The sequence below is a fragment of the Eumetopias jubatus genome, unplaced genomic scaffold, assembly GCF_037043125.1.
Source record: "Eumetopias jubatus isolate StellerSeaLion01/CBP00866 unplaced genomic scaffold, mEumJub1_p1.0 scaffold_8, whole genome shotgun sequence".
In the NCBI taxonomy this organism is placed as follows: Eukaryota; Metazoa; Chordata; class Mammalia; order Carnivora; family Otariidae; genus Eumetopias; species Eumetopias jubatus.
The window spans coordinates 101,309,808-101,327,837 of NW_028274814.1; the positions used below are offsets into that span (position 1 = coordinate 101,309,808).

At 34.9% G+C, this 18,030-nt stretch overlaps 1 protein-coding gene across 2 annotated transcripts in view; it reads left to right on the forward strand.

Moving 5' to 3' along the window:
* The window catches only part of ZDHHC17 (zDHHC palmitoyltransferase 17), a 93,214-nt gene that overhangs the window by 41,600 nt on the left and 33,584 nt on the right, over window positions 1–18,030 (forward strand). For both annotated transcript variants that reach the window (XM_028105480.2, XM_028105481.2), the window contains exons 6-8: window positions 4,165–4,229; window positions 4,867–5,029; window positions 12,259–12,384. In XM_028105480.2, the coding sequence (XP_027961281.1) occupies window positions 4,165–4,229; window positions 4,867–5,029; window positions 12,259–12,384 (354 nt within the window). The remainder of the gene's footprint in view (window positions 1–4,164; window positions 4,230–4,866; window positions 5,030–12,258; window positions 12,385–18,030) is intronic.

The following is an 18,030-nucleotide window of genomic DNA, read 5'->3' on the forward strand; positions in this document are numbered from 1 at the left end:
CTACACAATGACAATTGTGTGTTGTGCATTGTAGTGTAAGAGGCATAGACTGGCTGATTGCTGGAAGGGGGACGTTATTATCTATTATGGTGTTTACAGACTCCCCCCAAAATCTAATGGCTTTAGAACAATACAAACCATTTATTGCCTTAGGTTGACTGGGCTTGGCTGGGTGGTTCTTTACCTTGTGGTAATGGCTGGGGGCTACAGTTATCTGGGGGCTTGACTGGAATGGAGGATGGGTCACTCATACCTTATGCCTTAATAGGAATGTAAAAGACTGGGTTCAGTTGAGTGCTGAGATAGCAAGTCCTCTCTTTTACTCCATGTAGTCTTAGAATTCCTTCTCCATGGTACCCCTGCACATAGTCTTTATAGGAGGGAAGTAGACTTCTTCCGTGGTGGGAGCTCCCAAAGGAACAAAAGCAGAAGCAGTCTGCCTTTTTTAAGTCTTATGTCTTGAACTGGCACAGCAACATTTCTGTTCCATTCTGTCAGTTAAAGCAAGTAACAGGGCCAGTTCATGTTCATTGTGGGAACAGATGGGTAGAGCAGCAGGCGAGGTTTATTGGGGGCCATGTTTGGATACTAGCTGCCACAGGAGATTACTTTCATTCTCCCAAGTTTCTTTTAGACTGGGGTTTGGAGCAGTGGATGGTGCTGTAACACATGATAGTGTCGTTAGTGGTCTTTTATTTTGCAGGTATAAATTTACAATATGAGTTCACTGTTTCTTTTGTTTTTTTAACTGGGTAAGAGAAGTGGTGTAAGTTTTTTGTCTTTTTGTTAGCTTACTGATTTTGGGGTTTGGATGTTTCAGTAATCTTTTTAACTCTGGTAGAGGATGTTGGCTATAAAATCCTTATGAGACAGGGATTTCTACCTGTCACAGTACCTTTCGTATAATAAATGCACGATGATGATAAATGTCTGGCAATTTGTTTTCTTTTTCATGAGTAAGTTCGTTTTTGTTTTTATTTTTGTTTTTTTTACTACAAAACTAACATGCTTATTGAAAATAGTTGAATATAAGAGAAGAGTATGACTTAGAAAATGAAACTCCACCTCTTCCCTTACCCCTCCCCCCCACAGATCACTTTCTTTAACAGTTTAGTATACTATTTTCCCAGAATTTTTTCCATGTATACACTAATTATAAAAGAAAACTCCTCTAGTGTTCATCCCATCATACTTTGAATGGAGTCCAAAGTCGTTCCCCACAGAAGCACTACAGAACCATGTGTAGTGTAGTCTGAGATAACTCACAGGCCCATCTTTTGTCATCTCCCCCTTACTCTGCTTTGACACACCAGTCTTCCTGCTGTTCCTTGAACAGCCATGCTGTTGTCTTTGGGCCTTTGTGCTTGATCTTATCTTCTGCTTGGTAAATCCTTTCCTTAGTCACACAGTTCTCTTTCTGTCTTACTTCAATCAGATGTTTGCTCACATCTTACTAGTTTTGATTAGTTCCCAATTATAAGTAATAATAAAATTAGTATATTTTTATTTTTTCTTTCTCTTCCCTGTCTTTCACTGACTTTAGTCTATAATATTGTTTTTTTTAGTGTTAACTTTGTTCTGATAGATATAACTACATTTCTATTACTTGATTTTTCAGCTTTAAGTAATATTCTTTGACTCATAGCTATTACAGATTAGGTACTTACACTTTCTTTTCAACCTTTTTCCATTTTCTCCATTTTTTGTTAATTGTATCAGTTTTACATCCTTAGGGCATATAACATTTCCATTTAGTTTGTCATTCTGTTCTTTACATTTGTTTCATTTTAGTTATACTGTTAAAATATATTTAGTGCTCACTACCAACTCTTTTGGATGATTTTCAGGAGAAAAGGGAAAATGCTAAGTTATGGAGCCCTGTTGATCATGGAATCCCCATAAGCTTTTGATCTGGGCTTGTTAATTCTTCCTAATAGAGAATACCCATACGTCCAGGCTGAACTTGGAAAAGAAGTACCAAGTTTTAAACCCCAACCCAAAGAAAGAAAAGGTTGAATTTCATTTTTCTTTTAGTACTCTAGAGATGTGGCATTATTTTACATTTTTGATTTTACTTATTGATATTTTTTAATACCATCACTTTTTTAAAAAGATATGAAAAAACAACTAAGAAGGAAGAAGAAACTAAAACAAGAATTTACGTGTTTGTTTTAATTGGACATCAAATTTAGTTGGGCTCTCTTGAAATTAGGACCCTGAAGGAAGTAAAATAGTTAGTACTTGACTCATATAAAGAACTAGGAAGCTTCTCATTTCTGAAATTTTCTTAAAGATTTTTATTGAAAAAAAAAGTCAGTGTGTATATTGGAAATAGTGAGGTTACATAAGATGTTCCCAACCACAGTTAACGTAAATCTGTAAATGGATTTATAATGGATAAGGTGTAACTTTTGATTACAGTATTCATGATGAGGGACTAAATCTAATGATGTCCAAGGATGTGTGTTCTAGGTGTCTAATGTACTGGTTCTCAGCATTTTTTCTGCTTCAGTACACTTGGCTAGTTCACATTTGAGACATACTCCCATCGGTAATAGTGGCTCACATAGAACTGCTGTATAGAAGTATAGAGTGTTTTGCAGTGTACTCACTATAACTCTGTCCCCTCTGCACTGACTGGTGTATTAGATAGATAATGCAACTTGGATTAGAACTGCTGCCTTTATATAATCCAGGAATGGGTGATAGGGAAGGGAAGAAGAGGAAACTTACTATCTATTGAATGTCTGTTATGTTCTAGGCTGTGGACTAGGTGCTTTACACACATTATTCCATTTGATCATCACAGGGATCTAATGAAGCCATTATTTATATTTGCATTTTTAGATGAGGAAGCCGAAGCATAGAGAATTTTGCCAGTCTTATAGCTGTTAAGTGGCGCAGCTAAGAATTCAAAACCTTGTCTGTCTTATTCTAAAGCCTATGCCTTTCCCAAACGAGTAGGTGGATAAACTTGTCGTTTCACTTAGCAAATGGTTTTTGATCATTTACTCTGCTGGGGACTGAGAATACAAAGGTGAAATTAATATAAGTTCAATCGTCAAAGAACTCCTGTTCTAGTTAATGAGATAAATGTCTCAGGCATATAGGATAATTAGTCCAGATTGGAGTTAGGAGAGAGAATTTTAGGGAAGTGAAACTGATAGAATCCCTGATGCATCAGGATGTCTTGAAAGGAGATTTAGATAACTAGGGAAGAGTTTTGGTTGACTAGATGGTAGTTTTCATTGTAATGTGTTAAAAAAACTAAGGAAGGGGGGGAAGTGCCATAGGAAAGCAAAAAGTTGGGTAGGAGAAGAAAAATAATCATGGTTTACTACACTATTTTGCTGGGAATAGTATTCATATACATTTATAATAATATAAATATCAAACATTTATAGAACCAAAAATACAATAGATCTCTTGGGATAACAGAGAGGTGCATATTTGTGATGGGTCAGGAAGAGTAAAGAGAGAAATTCTCATTCTGCATACTGAAGAGTCTCAGAAGATAATGCCTAAAACTGAAAAATCAGAAAGTAGTAATTCAAGCATCTTATTTTAAGATGTGGAGGGCTAAAAGAGGTGAAAATAGTGGGGAGTAAGGCAGAGAATTGCTTTATTACCACAAATTTTACAGAATTATTTGTCTCTAAAAATGTACATGCATAACAATAAAAAGCAAACAGACTTTTTTGAGTTTATTGAAAAGATAGGTCTTTTTATTCTTTGTTTTGAAATGCCTAGAAATAAACAGGGTTTCCTTATTCCCTCTTATCATGAATTAGTATAAATCAGTTTTTCACAGACTTAAATCATTTAACTTATGCTCTGTGGTTGAAAGATGAAGAAGAGTAGGTCAAGATCTTTAAATGCAAAACATTGAAAGGGTGATTAAAGCATCTGAAAAAGGAAATCTATAAATGTATGCTAATTAAATACATATTTAATGTATAGTCAATTAAATATATGCCCATTAATTAAAATATTTAGTGACAATAGTTTTATTTTAAAAAATTAAAAAAATTTTTCATAAATCAGCCTTGATTGAGGAGTGTTATATTGGCTTCTCTTGTGATATGTAAATTAGATTTTTCCAAGTAAATTTGGTAGAAACTTAGAAATTTTTACTGTCTGACTTTTTTCTTTTTATTCTATCAGGATGTAGATATGATGGATCAGAATGGAATGACACCTTTAATGTGGGCAGCTTATAGAACACATAGGTATGTAATCATTATAAAATATTTATTCAGATCATTTTCAACATATTAAGATGTAAAATAAATGAGAAAAAGCAGTTAATGTTCTATTAATATTTAAAATTCTTATTATGAGTACATAGTATATAATAAATTACCTTTTTGAATATTTGAGTCTCTGTGCTTACCTTGACCTTGGTAATTGTAGTATTCTTAATCTGTTCCTCTTTTAGCAATTTTTAAGAATGAAAGATGTTATCTTATTCTTAAAACTTTTTTCATGTTATTTGTATATTGGCAGGTTTAATATATTAATTAGTAAGTCACCTGAAAACATTTTTGGAACAATCCAGATTTAAACTTAAAAATTTAATTGTTTAATTATATAGATATTAATGAGCTTACTCCTTAATCAAAATCAGAAAATGTCAGGACCAAGTATGCTCTCTTTTGAGGGGCCATACTTTATATGGTGTTGCACATACTTAATACTTCATATTAGAATGTTCTGTCAATACTGATTATAAGGTTGAGTATAGGTTAGATTAGAAGTGTTCCAAGATGGAATGCAAACGCAACCACAATCAGTTTAGTGTCTGTAATGATTTCTATAATTGAAATTAGGGTTGTTGTTGTTGTTTTTTTTTTTTTTCCTTTTCAGTGTGGATCCAACTAGATTGCTTTTAACATTCAATGTTTCAGTTAACCTTGGTGACAAGTATCACAAAAACACTGCTCTGCATTGGGCAGTACTAGCAGGGAATACCACAGTCATTAGTCTTCTTCTGGAAGCTGGGGCTAATGTTGATGCCCAGAACATCAAGGTAAAAATATCCTGTATTGATTATGCTATGTGCAATGTTAAGATCTTAATTCCTCAGTAAAAAATAGGTTTTTTCACAGACTGTCAAAGATGGAAGAAACCTCTTATTTAAGCTCAAACCTTTGCTTCCATGCGAGAATTTCTTTGGAAAGAATGGTTTATTTACTTTTGTCTTTCAGTATTGAAGTAATTTTCAGATTTTGATGGCCTTTTCATTAGTGAATTCTTACTGACTTTTGAAAAGTGTATAATCCCTATCTTTATAGCTGAATGGAATAGTTTTCTGGTTTCTTTAAGAAGGTCAGTGCAGAGAATCACAAGTTTGTAGTTAAATCACATAATGCATAATACCTTTTAGTAATTCTTTGACTGGTTATTGTCTTATTTTAAAGGTCAAGACCTTTAAATTTGATAGACAGCTTTATGATGTTTATAGGAAAGTCCCCACCTCCCCCAGATGTTGGACTAATCCAGGAAAAGTATACAAAATTATCTAAGAACAAAACACAATTAACATTTACACTCTGAACCATTTAGAAATTTTGTAGACATTTTATCAGTACTTGAAAGAAAATTCTTTTGGTAGTTTTAAATTTTGGTTAACCATTCTCATTTTTAAAGCTTCAGGATCCACCACGTCTTTCAGCAACTCTTTCTATGAAATGACTTTCAACTTTTAAATATCATCTTTCAGTAATGTGAATTCATAAATAACTTTGTGCCCTTTGACAAATGTTCTTTAATTTTGACTATAAACCATAGTATTTTCTGAGTCATGTTTCTTAAATTTCTAAGGGATATGTGCTAATTAAATTTGAAAGAGATTTGAGCCACATAATAATCCGAAAGGGCAATCAAAAAGTAGGTTATCTCCTGCTGGATCAGGGCATCTGTTTATGTTCCAATGAATAGTTCTTTCTGTATTCCATTACTTTGAGCTTGAGCTACCTAAAATAATACAGCTTAGACTAGCTATATGGAGCCTAATGTACTTAAAATTTTAACCAATTTTTAAAAATGAGTTTAATTAAAAATATTTAGTTAAAAGTAAATATCAAATATCTTGTTGGAAACTATAAGAAATTGAGAAATCCATTATCTTCTCTTTTTTTTTTAAAATTTCGAGTCCTGGGGTGTCTGGGTGGCTCAGACGGTTAAGCGTCTGCCTTCGGCTCAGGTCATGATCCCAGGGTCCTGGGATCGAGCACCGCATCAGGTTCCCTGCTTGGTGGGGAGCCAGCTTCTCCCTTTCCCTCTACTGTTTCCCCTGCTTGTGCTCTCTTGTGCTCTCTGTCAAATAAATAAATAAAATCTTGAAAAAAAAAATTTCGAGTCCTTTTATCTCCACCCAAAGTGATCAGAGTGGCCTAATGTCTACCAGTAAAATATGAAAAGAGGAAAGTCAGTGTACCATAGTGCCTGACACATGATGGGCACTCTAAATATTTGTTGACAGACTGAAGATTTATGTAGTCTTTAAAGTATGAACTTTATTTATGTAGTATGAACTATACCTCTAAGCTAGTTTTCATGACTCTGCTAGTATACCTGTCTGCCACTTCCAAAATTATAGATAGAAAATTTTGCTTTTCCAAATGTTTTAAAATAGGAAGCTCAGAAAAGTTCACAACACTGTAATTAGTAAATTAGGCCACCTCAAGGCCTAAAGGATAAGAAAGAATGAGTTTGACTAAGGCTAACCAATATCCCCATAAGAAAAAATTAGGGAGCTTACCTTATGTTTTATAACTAAATTGCTTTAGAGCATTATTTTTCTTCTCTTTGGTACCAGACAACCATTCCTAAAATGATCATGCCTCAGGAATATATTTCAGAATATTTGGCATTAATATTATTGAAAAGGTAGAACCAGTTTTACTGTGGCAAATATTGAGTCTCCATAGACTCTGCCAAGAGCCACAGCAATATATTGAAATTACAAGAATACTAAAAATTGTGACAGCATGACTATACAGTTCTGAAATTTGAAGCTAGTAGTATATATTTTTAGACCATTTAAAAATATCTTTTCTATCCATATAGAATTTACATAACTTCACTTGGATCATGATCTTTAAGTATTTAAAGTGCAATTTGTAAATTTAATGTCTTTTCAAATAAATAGTGAACTTCACATTAACCATTGCATAAACTTTTATTAGACTTAGCAGAAGAAATAATTTGTAATGAATTTCAACAGAAATGTAATGATAAGAGAGACATTTGAGATGATTTATATGGTTTGAACCTTGTATTTTTAATATTTTGTAGGTTCAGGTGCATGAATTATTTGGTACCAAGATAGGATAAGCTCCAGTGTAGCTTTTTATTTACTTATTTATTTGAGAAAGAGAGCACTCATGAGCAGGGGGAGGGGCAGAGGGAGAGGGACACTCAGACTGCCTGCTGAGTGTGAGCCTGATGCCGGGCTCAGTTCCCAGACCCTGGGATCATGACCTGAGCCGAAGGCAGGTGCTTAACTGACTGAGCCACCCAGATGCCCCTTGAATGTAGCTTTCCTAACTAGTGTGGTTCATGTGAATACCTTCCAGAGCTACAGTGTCATATAATTAATTGTCCATGTAGAACTTTTTTTTTTCCTGAGAGAGAGCACGAGTGAGCATGTGTGAGAGGGTGGGGTACAGAGGGAGAGGGAGAGAGAATCTCAAGTGGACTCCTCACTGAGTGTGGTATTGTGCTCGGGGTTCGATCCCATGAGCCTGAGATCATGACCTGAACCAAAATCAAGAGTCGGACACTTAACTGACTGAGCCATCCAGGCACCCCCCAAAAGAAGTTATTTTAAATGTAATTCTCTGGTAGCTTCTGGAGTGACATCATCATCATTGTCATCATCATCATCATCATTATTATTTTATTTTTTAAATAGAGGTATAGTTGGAATGCATCATTATGCTAGTTTTAGGTATACAACATAATGATTTGAACATGTTGTGGGATGACCGCCACAGCAGGTCCAGTCAGCACTGTCACCATTACATAGTCACAAAATGTCCTTTTTCCTTATGACAGGAACCCTCAAGATTTATTCTCTTGGGAACTTTCGGATATACAATAGAGTAGTATTAACTATAGTCACCATGCTGTACATTACATCCCTAGAACTTAACTTATTTTAAAACTAGAAAGTTTGTATGTTTCAACTCCCTTCACTCTTTTCACCCACCCCTGACCCCTGCTTCTGGCAACCACTATTCTGTTCTCTGTATTAGTGAGCTTGGTTTTGTTTTGTTTTGTTTTGTTTTTTAGATTCCACATATAAGTGAGATCATATGGTATTTATCTTCCTCTGACTTATTTGGCGTGACATTATTTTTAAAGGAAATAAAGTCTAAGGAGTTGCTTCAGTTGCTTAGGGAACATTTATACTTTCAGAGTAAAAATAATCTTTTATCCACACTGGTGGAAAAGTAGTTTTTTTTTAAATGCACTTTTTATGGAAGTTAAAGGATGAAATAAGTATCAGCTGTTTTTTTCTAATGGAATCTGGCATTCCTGATATGCTGCGGTTTAGTCACCACCTTCTAATGGAAACCATTTATTCATTCATTCATTTAACAAATATTAGTGCTGGGGAGTCCAGGTGTTTAAGACAGATGAAGTCTGTATTCTCTCAGAATTTACATTGTATTAAGGAAATAGACATTAAGTTAATTAAAACGCCCGTGTGCATGTACACAGGCAACTGTGGTACAGTGATGAGGCCTGTGAGCGACTTCTGAATACCTCTGAGGAGATGACATTTGCTTTGAGACTTGTCTGATGAAGAAGGGATCAGTTATACAAAGATATGTGGGAAAAAACTTTCCATATAGAGGAGCCTGCAAGTGCAAGTCCCAAGGCCAGGAGCAAGCTTGCCATGTTAGAGGTGCAGAAAATGACAGTCTGGACTGAGTGCAATGAGCAAAGGAGTGAAGTCACTGAGAGAGCCAGATGCCAGATCACACAAGGCCATGATAAGGAACTTTATGTTCTCAGTCATGAGAAGCAGTTGGAAGGATTTGCGTAGGCTGGCTTTGTAATCTTTGTGTTTTAAATATTTTTAAAAGACTACTTTGGTTCCTGATGGAGAATGCGTTGAAGAATTAAGAAAATGGAGGGGATGGGTGAAGATCAGTTAGGCCATTGTAATAAATCAGGCAGGTGATGTTAGTTTAGCCTACGATTGTAGGAGTAGAGATGGAGAGAAATGAATGGATTTGGAAATGATCGTTTAGAGTAGATTAGATATGAGGGCGAAAGGAAGTCTTGATGACTGAATAAATAAATGTCTTGTGACATATATTGAGATTGTGAAGACTGAAGGAAGACTTTCTTGGGGCGAGGATGATAGGAATTGGTTCTATTTTAGTCATATGCCTTCTAGCTATGTGGAATGGCAGGCTAATTAAGTAAATTTAAATTGCTGTGAATTTCAAAAGGGAAAAATTCATTAATTAAAAACAACCTAGATTCTTTGTCCAGGAATTTGACAAATAAAGTTTATCTATGCCTGTATATTTTTCCATTTTTCATTTTAAGTGTTAAGAAAGAGAGTTTAGTTGATAATCATGAATTATAACAAAAAAAATGTGGTCTGCAAATCTGGATATGGCTGTAAGAGGGGTAAAGGTTGCATTCTTCAAAGAATATGAAAAATTATACTTTGTGTTACAGTTATACAACTGTTAGTTGATCGTTTTTCTTCTAAAACAGCTATTTGCTAACTAAGATTAAACTTGTTTCTTAGAAATCTGTCTTTATATTAGATATTTACCCTTGTACATTAGTTATTTGAATAAGGAATTCAATTCTTTTAATATATAAATAAATGATTTTTTCCCCAAAATAAGATTACTTTAAAATGACTATTTTGATCCTTAGAAGGAACAGGAATGGCCCTATACCTTAGATTAGAAATTCTTAATCTGGGACCTACCAGTGAATTTTGGTTGGGTGGGCCCATAAATTGTTACAAAGAAATTACTTGTATCAGTACGTTTTGGGGAGAAGGTCAATGGCTTTCATCAAGTATGACTCAAAAGAATTTAAGAACCATGGCCCCAGATAATAGTTACATGGAATAAATCCAAATCTTGTGAAGTGATAACAGTAAGGGAAGGAAAAGTGACTTGGGATACTAAGATTTTTTTTTTTTTAATGACCTATGCAGTAATCCCTTTTTATGGTAGCTGAATTTTTAAATGTGAATTTTTAAAAAATAGTATTGTACTCCCTTCCGCATGTTTTGGTTATACAGATAAATTTAGATGAATTGAATTTTGGGAGAACAATTAATCTCTGAGTGCTGCCCAAGCATTTCTAGTTTTGTCTTTCTAAAAATTATCAAACAACATAATTTTTAGTTTGTGCAGGCTGTAAAATTACTGAGCTTTGTTAATAGATTAAAAGACTCTTACATGGTTTCTTGAAATGAGGTAAGAAACTTTTTTCTAAAAATGGTTTTCTTTACCTCTTAAGTACCTGACCTAGATGGTCTCCGAGAAAGAATTTTCCTTAGTTTTAATAATGAAATTGGATCTCATGCAAAAAGTTATCTTCCACCCTCCACCTTCCATTATGTTTATCTCACCAAAACCTTTGAAAAATTTATTTTATTACTAGTTACATAGTCTATAAATACTCCATGATTCTTGTTGTTACTGCTCGTTACTATTATTTACTATTTTGTCTGACACATGGAGTAATCAAATATAGACTTAATTCAGAACCCGGGCTTTAGTGTCATTCTTTAAAATAATTGCTTGTTTATTTTACCAGCTGAATAAAAGAACTATACAAAAGCAGTCAGAAGACTAGAGGAGTAGTAGTTGGAAGATTTCTTAAAGCTCCCTCCATCTTTTTATCTAGGCAATCCTTAGGTGTCACATGGCCCTCTAGTGGAAGGGATGCTCAGCTGGACCGAGGCAACAGCAGGATATTCTCTGGGAATTGTTACCCAAGGGATTGCTTTTATTCAGGTAATCTTTATAGTTTGGATTAATTAGCTGGTTCTTACAATTTAGGTGGTAGAAGTTTTGAATAGGTAAGGAGAGATTTTACAGTAAATATCCCTATTTGTGGAAGACTCACCTAGATTAACCCATTCCTTATTAAATACTGTTGACCTTTTATTAAAGGATTGGTTGGGCTTTTTGTTGTTATTGTTGTGTTGTTATAGTTGTTGCTATTGGTGGTAGTGCCGTGCTTATTTTGTTGTTTGCTTTTTGTTTCTTAGTGTTTTTCTTTTAAATAAAGTGTACTTTATACTTGATAATAATCGTCCCTCATAAGAAAGGCACTCCAAGGCTTTTTTTTTTTTTCAGTTTTTCAAAATAAAATTTCAATATTTTCCTTTTTTATTAACTGGTTTTGAATATTCATCCATACATTCTTAAAATTTTGGCACACAGAATTTTCATTTTGCTTTTCTGTTTAAAGCAGTAGATAAATAGTGGAGAATATTAAATAAATAGAAATGTAGGTGTCTGACTAATAAGGAATAAGATTTTAAATTAATAATGGCAAAAAGAATCGTGGATCTAGAATTGGGGGCGCTTATGTCTTGTTTCTTTCTTTAAAACACTTTAGTTCTATTCACTTATACTCTTTGGCATTCTTCTTGAGATTAAAGGGAGCTGTAGGTCCATAACTTGAGTTTCACTATTTTTTGTTACTGTTCTCATTCTCTATGGAAATTTCTGGATGGGTGAATGAATTTAAGATAATCAGAATGCCAGTACACAGTAGTAGATACAGAAGTTGACTTTTCTTTTTCTTCCCTGTTGTCTTCAGACCTTTGTCATTACTGAAATTAAACTGAGGGGTTTCTGGCAATTTGGTATTATAGTAGGATGTTTCGTAGTAATAAGTATTACTAATAAAACCCTTAAAGAATATGAAATACCTGATAAACTGAATGATAGCCTCTGATCCAGCAGGTGCTAAAATACCTACTTTTTGATTTACTTTAATATAAGTCAAAACGCAACCAGAAATAGAATCTGTAGAATAAGATGAGTAAATACATTTACTGATTGTACCTTGAATGGGAAAGCATAATAATAATATGTAAAGATTTAGACTCTTAGTATTTGACTTTGCCCAGTGTCAAAATAATGTTAATGAACTAATTGTTCAATTTATTTTTGTGGGAGTACTTTAAAAGTTAGTAACTAAAATATTTTACTTTTTCTTTTATTTTTAATGTGAATTTTTTCTGCTTATCAGGGCGAATCAGCACTTGATTTGGCAAAGCAGAGAAAAAACGTGTGGATGATCAACCATTTGCAAGAGGCGAGACAAGCAAAAGGATATGACAATCCATCCTTCCTTAGAAAGCTGAAAGCTGATAAGGTAAATTCATGATTGAAGATTTTCAGGATATAATCTTTTTAAGTAAAATTCATAGGCATACTTTCTTAGCTGAGCATTTTTAGCTTTTAGTTTTGCCATTGGCCAGTGTAATTTTTAAAATACTGTATTGCCCAGGACAAAATGAAGTTGGATAGCAGAGTTTTTCAGGGCTCTGCCTACTAGGTAATTTGATAATTGGGAAGGATGGTTATGTGTGAAATTGTTTAAATCTCCATAAGCTAACATAAATTTTAGTTCATTGATTCAGCTGGCCTTTGTTATTAAGTAATAGATAATAAGTCCTTCTTGTTTAAGTGCATTATTAATATGGTAATAAATTATGAAAAATTGAGTCCTAATAACATATCTTTTTAAACTGCTCACAACTTTAATTGATTCAGGCTTCCCATTCTTTTGTGATATGTTGTAACTTTTTTTAGAGTGAGAGAAACTAAATTCTTCACTTCTCTATGGAAAGCCTGTTTTAGATCTCCCATATACCTTCAAGGTTAAACTGTATAGTTGTTGGTTCATTTGCCTAGTTATAATAACATCATTTCAAAACTAAGAATATTTCCCCCAAAGAGGGGTCTGTATTCCTTAAAAATTTCTTTCCTTTAAAAAGGAAAAATCATCTGGCAGTTTCTTTTATAATACTTAAATAATTGACAAGGTATTTGGCTAATTTGTCAATAATCACAAGTCGAATGGCATTAAGCCTTCAGTGCCTTTTTATTCAGTCTGTCCTAGTGGTACTACTATTTATTTAAAGTTAATGATGTATGTGTTATCAGGACAAAATGACAAGATTTGGACAAAGGGAAACGTGAGAACATGTCTCATTTATAGTTCAGACTTCCTTAGTGCGTTGAAACCACTGGTCATTACTTCGACATGAGAAAAGTTAGATTTATGATGTATAAACTTGCCTTTTGAGGCGCCTGGGTGGCTCAGTCAGCTAAGCATCTGCCTTTGGCTCAGGTCATGATCCCAGGGTCCTGGGATCGAGCCCTGTGTTGAGCTCTCTGCTCAGCTGGGAGTCTGCTTCTTCCTCTTCCTCTCCCCACCTTGTGCTCACTCACTCTCCTTCTGTCAAATAAATAAAATCTTAAAAAAAAACTTGCCTATTTTCAAACCCATAGTTGAGAATAATGAGCAGTTTTTGCACGTTGTGTTAACTTTCATTTTACTATTAGATAATAACATAGAAAATGGTTTATTTTTTTATTTTCATTAATTTTGCTCTGTCCTCCAGGATTTAAAGCAGTTTTTCTCAACACAGTGAACAGAGGCTGATGTCTCATAATAACTAAGCTTATAACAAAAGTGTCTTGTATTACTTTGGAAAGTCCCATAATATTTATACTTTCATTTTGTTTAGTGTAAATATTCTAAAGGATTTTTTAAAAAATACATTGTCAGATAAAAATGACTTTGTAAATTCTAGATGTTTAATAATATGTAGTTATTATAGCAATATGAGCTATGTGTCATGTTTATGTGTTTGGATACAATTTCTTTTAAAAAAGAGAGCTTCAGGGGTGCCTGGGTGGTACAGTCAGTTGAGCATCCAACTCTTGGTTTCAGCTTGGGTTATGATCGCAGTCCGTGTGGGGCTCTGCACTCAGTGTGGAGTCTGCTTGGGATTCTTTCTCTCTCTGTCCCTCTTACTCATTCTTTCTCTCTCTAAAATAAAATAAAACATTAAAAAATAATAAAAAAATAAAAGAGAACTTCATTAAAGAGTTTAGCACAATTTTATTAACATGTGTATATTATTGTGATCAGTTCAGAAGTCGAGTATTCCTTTGTTTTTTGTTTTGGTGTTTTTTGCATTAGTATTTTTAAATATATTACATTTTTATTTATTTATTTTATTTTTTTAAATTTAATTTAATTTTATTATGTTATGTTAGTCACCATGCAGTCCATGCCCTCCTTGATGCCCATCACTGGGCTAACCCATCCCCCCACCCCCTTCCCTCTAAAACCCTCAGTTTCTCCTAGTCCATAGTTTCTCATGGTTCGTCTCCCCCTCCGATTTCCCCCCCTTCATTTTTCCCTTCCTTCTCCTAATGTCCTCCATGCTATTCCTCATGTTCCACAAATAAGTGAAACCATATGATAATTGACTTTTTCTACTTATTTCACTTAGCATAATCTCCAGTTCCATCCATGCTGATACAAATGTTGCGTATTCATCCTTTCTGATGGCTGAGTAATATTCCATTGTATATATGGACCACGTCTTCTTTATTCATTCATCTGTTGAAGGGCATCTTGGCTCTTTCTAGAGTTTGGCTATTGTGGACATTGCTGCTATGAACATTGGGGTGCATGTGGCCCTTCTTTTCACTACATCTGTGTCTTTGCGGTAAATACCCAGTAGTGCAATTTCTGGGTCGTAGGGTAGCTCTGTTTTTAATTTTTTGAGGAACCTCCACACTGTTTTCCAAAGTGGCTGTACCAACTTGCATTCCCTCCAACAGTGTAAGAGGGTTCCCCTTTCTGCACAACCTCTCCAACATTTGTTATTCCTGACTTGTCAGTTTTTGCCATTCTAACTGGTGTAAGGTGGTATCTCAATGTGGTTTTGATTTGAATTTCCCTGATGGCTAATAATGAACATTTTTTCACGTGTCTGTTAGCCATTGGTAGGTTTTCTTTGGAGAAGTGTCTGTTCATGTCTTCTGCCCGTTTTTTGACTTGATTATTTGTTTTTTGGGTGTTGAGTTTGAGAAGTTCTTTATAGATCTTGGAAATCAGCGCTTTGTCTGTAGTGTCATTTGCAAATATCTTCTCTCATTCTGTGGTTTGCCTCTTTGTTTTGTTGACTGTTTCCTTTGCTGTGCAGAAGCTTTTTATCTTGATGAAGTCCCAAAAGTTCATTTTTGCTTTTGTTTTGCTTGCCTTTGGAGATGTATCTTGAAAGAAGTTGCCATGCCTGATGTTGAAGAGGTTACTGCCTATGTTCTCTAGGATTTTGATGTCTCACATTGAGGTCTTTCATCCATTTTGAGTTTATCTTGGTGCGTGGTGTTAGAGAATGGTCGACTTTCATTCTTCTGCACGTGGCCGTCCAATTTTCCCAGCACCATTTATTCAAGAGACTGTCTTTTCCATTGCATTTTTTTTCCTGCTTTGTCGAAGATTATTTGACCATAGAGTTGAGGGTCCATATCTGGGCTCTCTGTTCTGTTCAGCTGGTCTGTATGTCTGTTTCTGTGGCAGTACCATGCTGTCTTGGTGATCACTGCTTTGTAATATAGCTTGAAATTGGTCAACGTGATGCCCCCAGCTTTGTTTTTCTTTTTCAACATTTCCTTGGCGATATGGGGTCTTTTCTGATTCCATACAAATTTTATGATTGTTTGTTCCAGCACTTTGAAAAATGTCATTGGAATTTTGATCGGGATGGTGTTGAAGGTATAGATTGCCCTGGGTAGCATAGACATTTTAACGATGTTTACTTTTCCGATCCATGAGCATGGAATGTTTTTCCATCTTTTTGTGTCTTCTTCAATTTCTTTTATGGAGTGTTCTGTAGTTCCTAGAGTATAGATCCTTTACCTCTTTGGTTAGGTTTATTCTGAGGTATCTTATGGTTTATGGTGCTATTGTAAATGGAATCGTTTCTCTAATTTCTCTTTCTACAGTTACTGTTAGTCTATAAGAAAGCAGCTGATTCCTGTGCATTGATTTTGTATCCTGCCACATTATTGAGTTGCTGTATGAGTGCTGGTAATTTGGGGTGGAGTCTTTTGGATTTTCTACATAAAGTATCGTGTCATCTGTGAAGAGAGAGAGTTTGACTTCTTCTTTGCCAATTTGAATGCCTTTTATTTCTTTTTGTTGTCTGATTGCTGTTGTTAGGACTTCTACTACTATGTTGAACAATAGTGGCGAGAGTGGGCATCCTTGATGTGTTCCTGATCTTAAGGGAAAGGCTCTCATCTTTTCCCCATTGAGGATGATATTCGCTGTGGGTTTTTCATAGATGGGTTTTATGAACTTGAGGAATGTTCCCTCTATCCGCATCCCCAGAAGAGTTTTAATCAGGAAAGGATGCTGTATTTTGTCAAATGCTTTTTCTGCATCAATTGAGAGGACTATATGGTTCTTCTCTCTCCTCTTATTAATGTGTTCTGTCACATTGATTTGCGAATGTTGAACCACCCTTGCATCCTGGGGATAAATCCTACTTGGTCGTGGTGGATGATCTTTTTTAATGTATTGTTGGATCCTATTAACTAGGATTTTGTTGAGGATTTTGGAATCCATATTCATCAGGGATATGGGTCTGAAATTCTCCTTTTTGATGGGGTTGTTGCCTGGTTTGGGGATTAAGGTAATGCTGGCCTCATAGAATAAGTCTAGAACCTTTCCTTCTGTTTCCTTTTTTTGCAACAGCTTCAGGAGAATAGGTATTCTTTCTTTCTTGAATGTTTAGTAGAATTCCCCAGGGAATCCATCAGGCCCTGGACTCTTGTTTTTTGGGAGGTTTTTGATCACTGCTTCAATCTCGTTACTGGTTATTGGCCTATTCAGGTTGTCAATTTCTTCCTGTTCCAGTCTTGGTAGTTTATAGGTTTCCAGGAAGGCATCCATTTCTTCCAGCTTGCTTAATTTATTGGCAATATAGTTGTTGATAATTCTAATAATTGTTTCTATTTCCTTGGTGTTAGTCGTGATCTCTCCCCTTTCATTCATAATTTTATTAATTTGGGTCCTTTCTCTTTTCTTTTGGATAAGTCTGGCCAGTGGTGTATCGATCTTATTAATTCTTTCAAAGAACCAGCTTCTAGTTTCATTGATTTGATCTCCTGTGTTTCTGGTTTCTAATTCATTGATCTCTGCTCTAATCTTAATTATTTCTCTTCTAATCTGTTGCTTAGGCATCGTTTGTTGCTTTTTCTCTAGTTCTTTAAAGTATAAAATTAGTTGGTGAATTCGGGATTTTTCTATTTTTTTGAGTGAGGCTGGGATGGCTATGTATTTCCCCCTTAGGACCACCTTTGCAGTATCCCATAGGTTTTAGAGTGATGTGTTTTCGTTTTCATTGGTTTCCATGAATTGTTTAAGTTCTTCTTTGATGTCCTGGTTGACCAAAACATTCTTGAGCAGAGTGGTCTTAGCTTCCAAGTGTTTGAATTTCTGCCAGATTTTTTCTTGTGATTGAGTTCCAGTTTTAAAGCATTGTGGTCTGAGAATATGCAGGGAATAATCTCAGTCATTTGGTATCGGTTGAGACCTGATTTGTGATCCAGTATGTGGTCTGTTTTGTAGAAAGTTCCGTGTGCACTCAAGAAGAATGAGTATTCTGTTGTTTTACGTTGGAATGTTCTGTATATATCTATGAGGTCCATCTGGTCCAGTGTGTCATTCAAAGCTCTTGTTTCTTTGTTGATTTTCTGCTTAGATGATCTGTCCATTGCTGAGAGTGGAGTATTGAGGTCTCCTACAATTAATTATTATTATCAATATGACTCTTTATTTTGGTTAACAGTTGGCTTATGTAGATGGCTGCTCCCATGTTGGGGGCCTAGATATTTACAGTTGTCAGATCTTCTTGTTGGATAAAGATATAGTGTCTGGGGCGCCGGGTGGCTCAGTCGTTAAGCATCTGCCTTCGGCTCAGGTCATGAT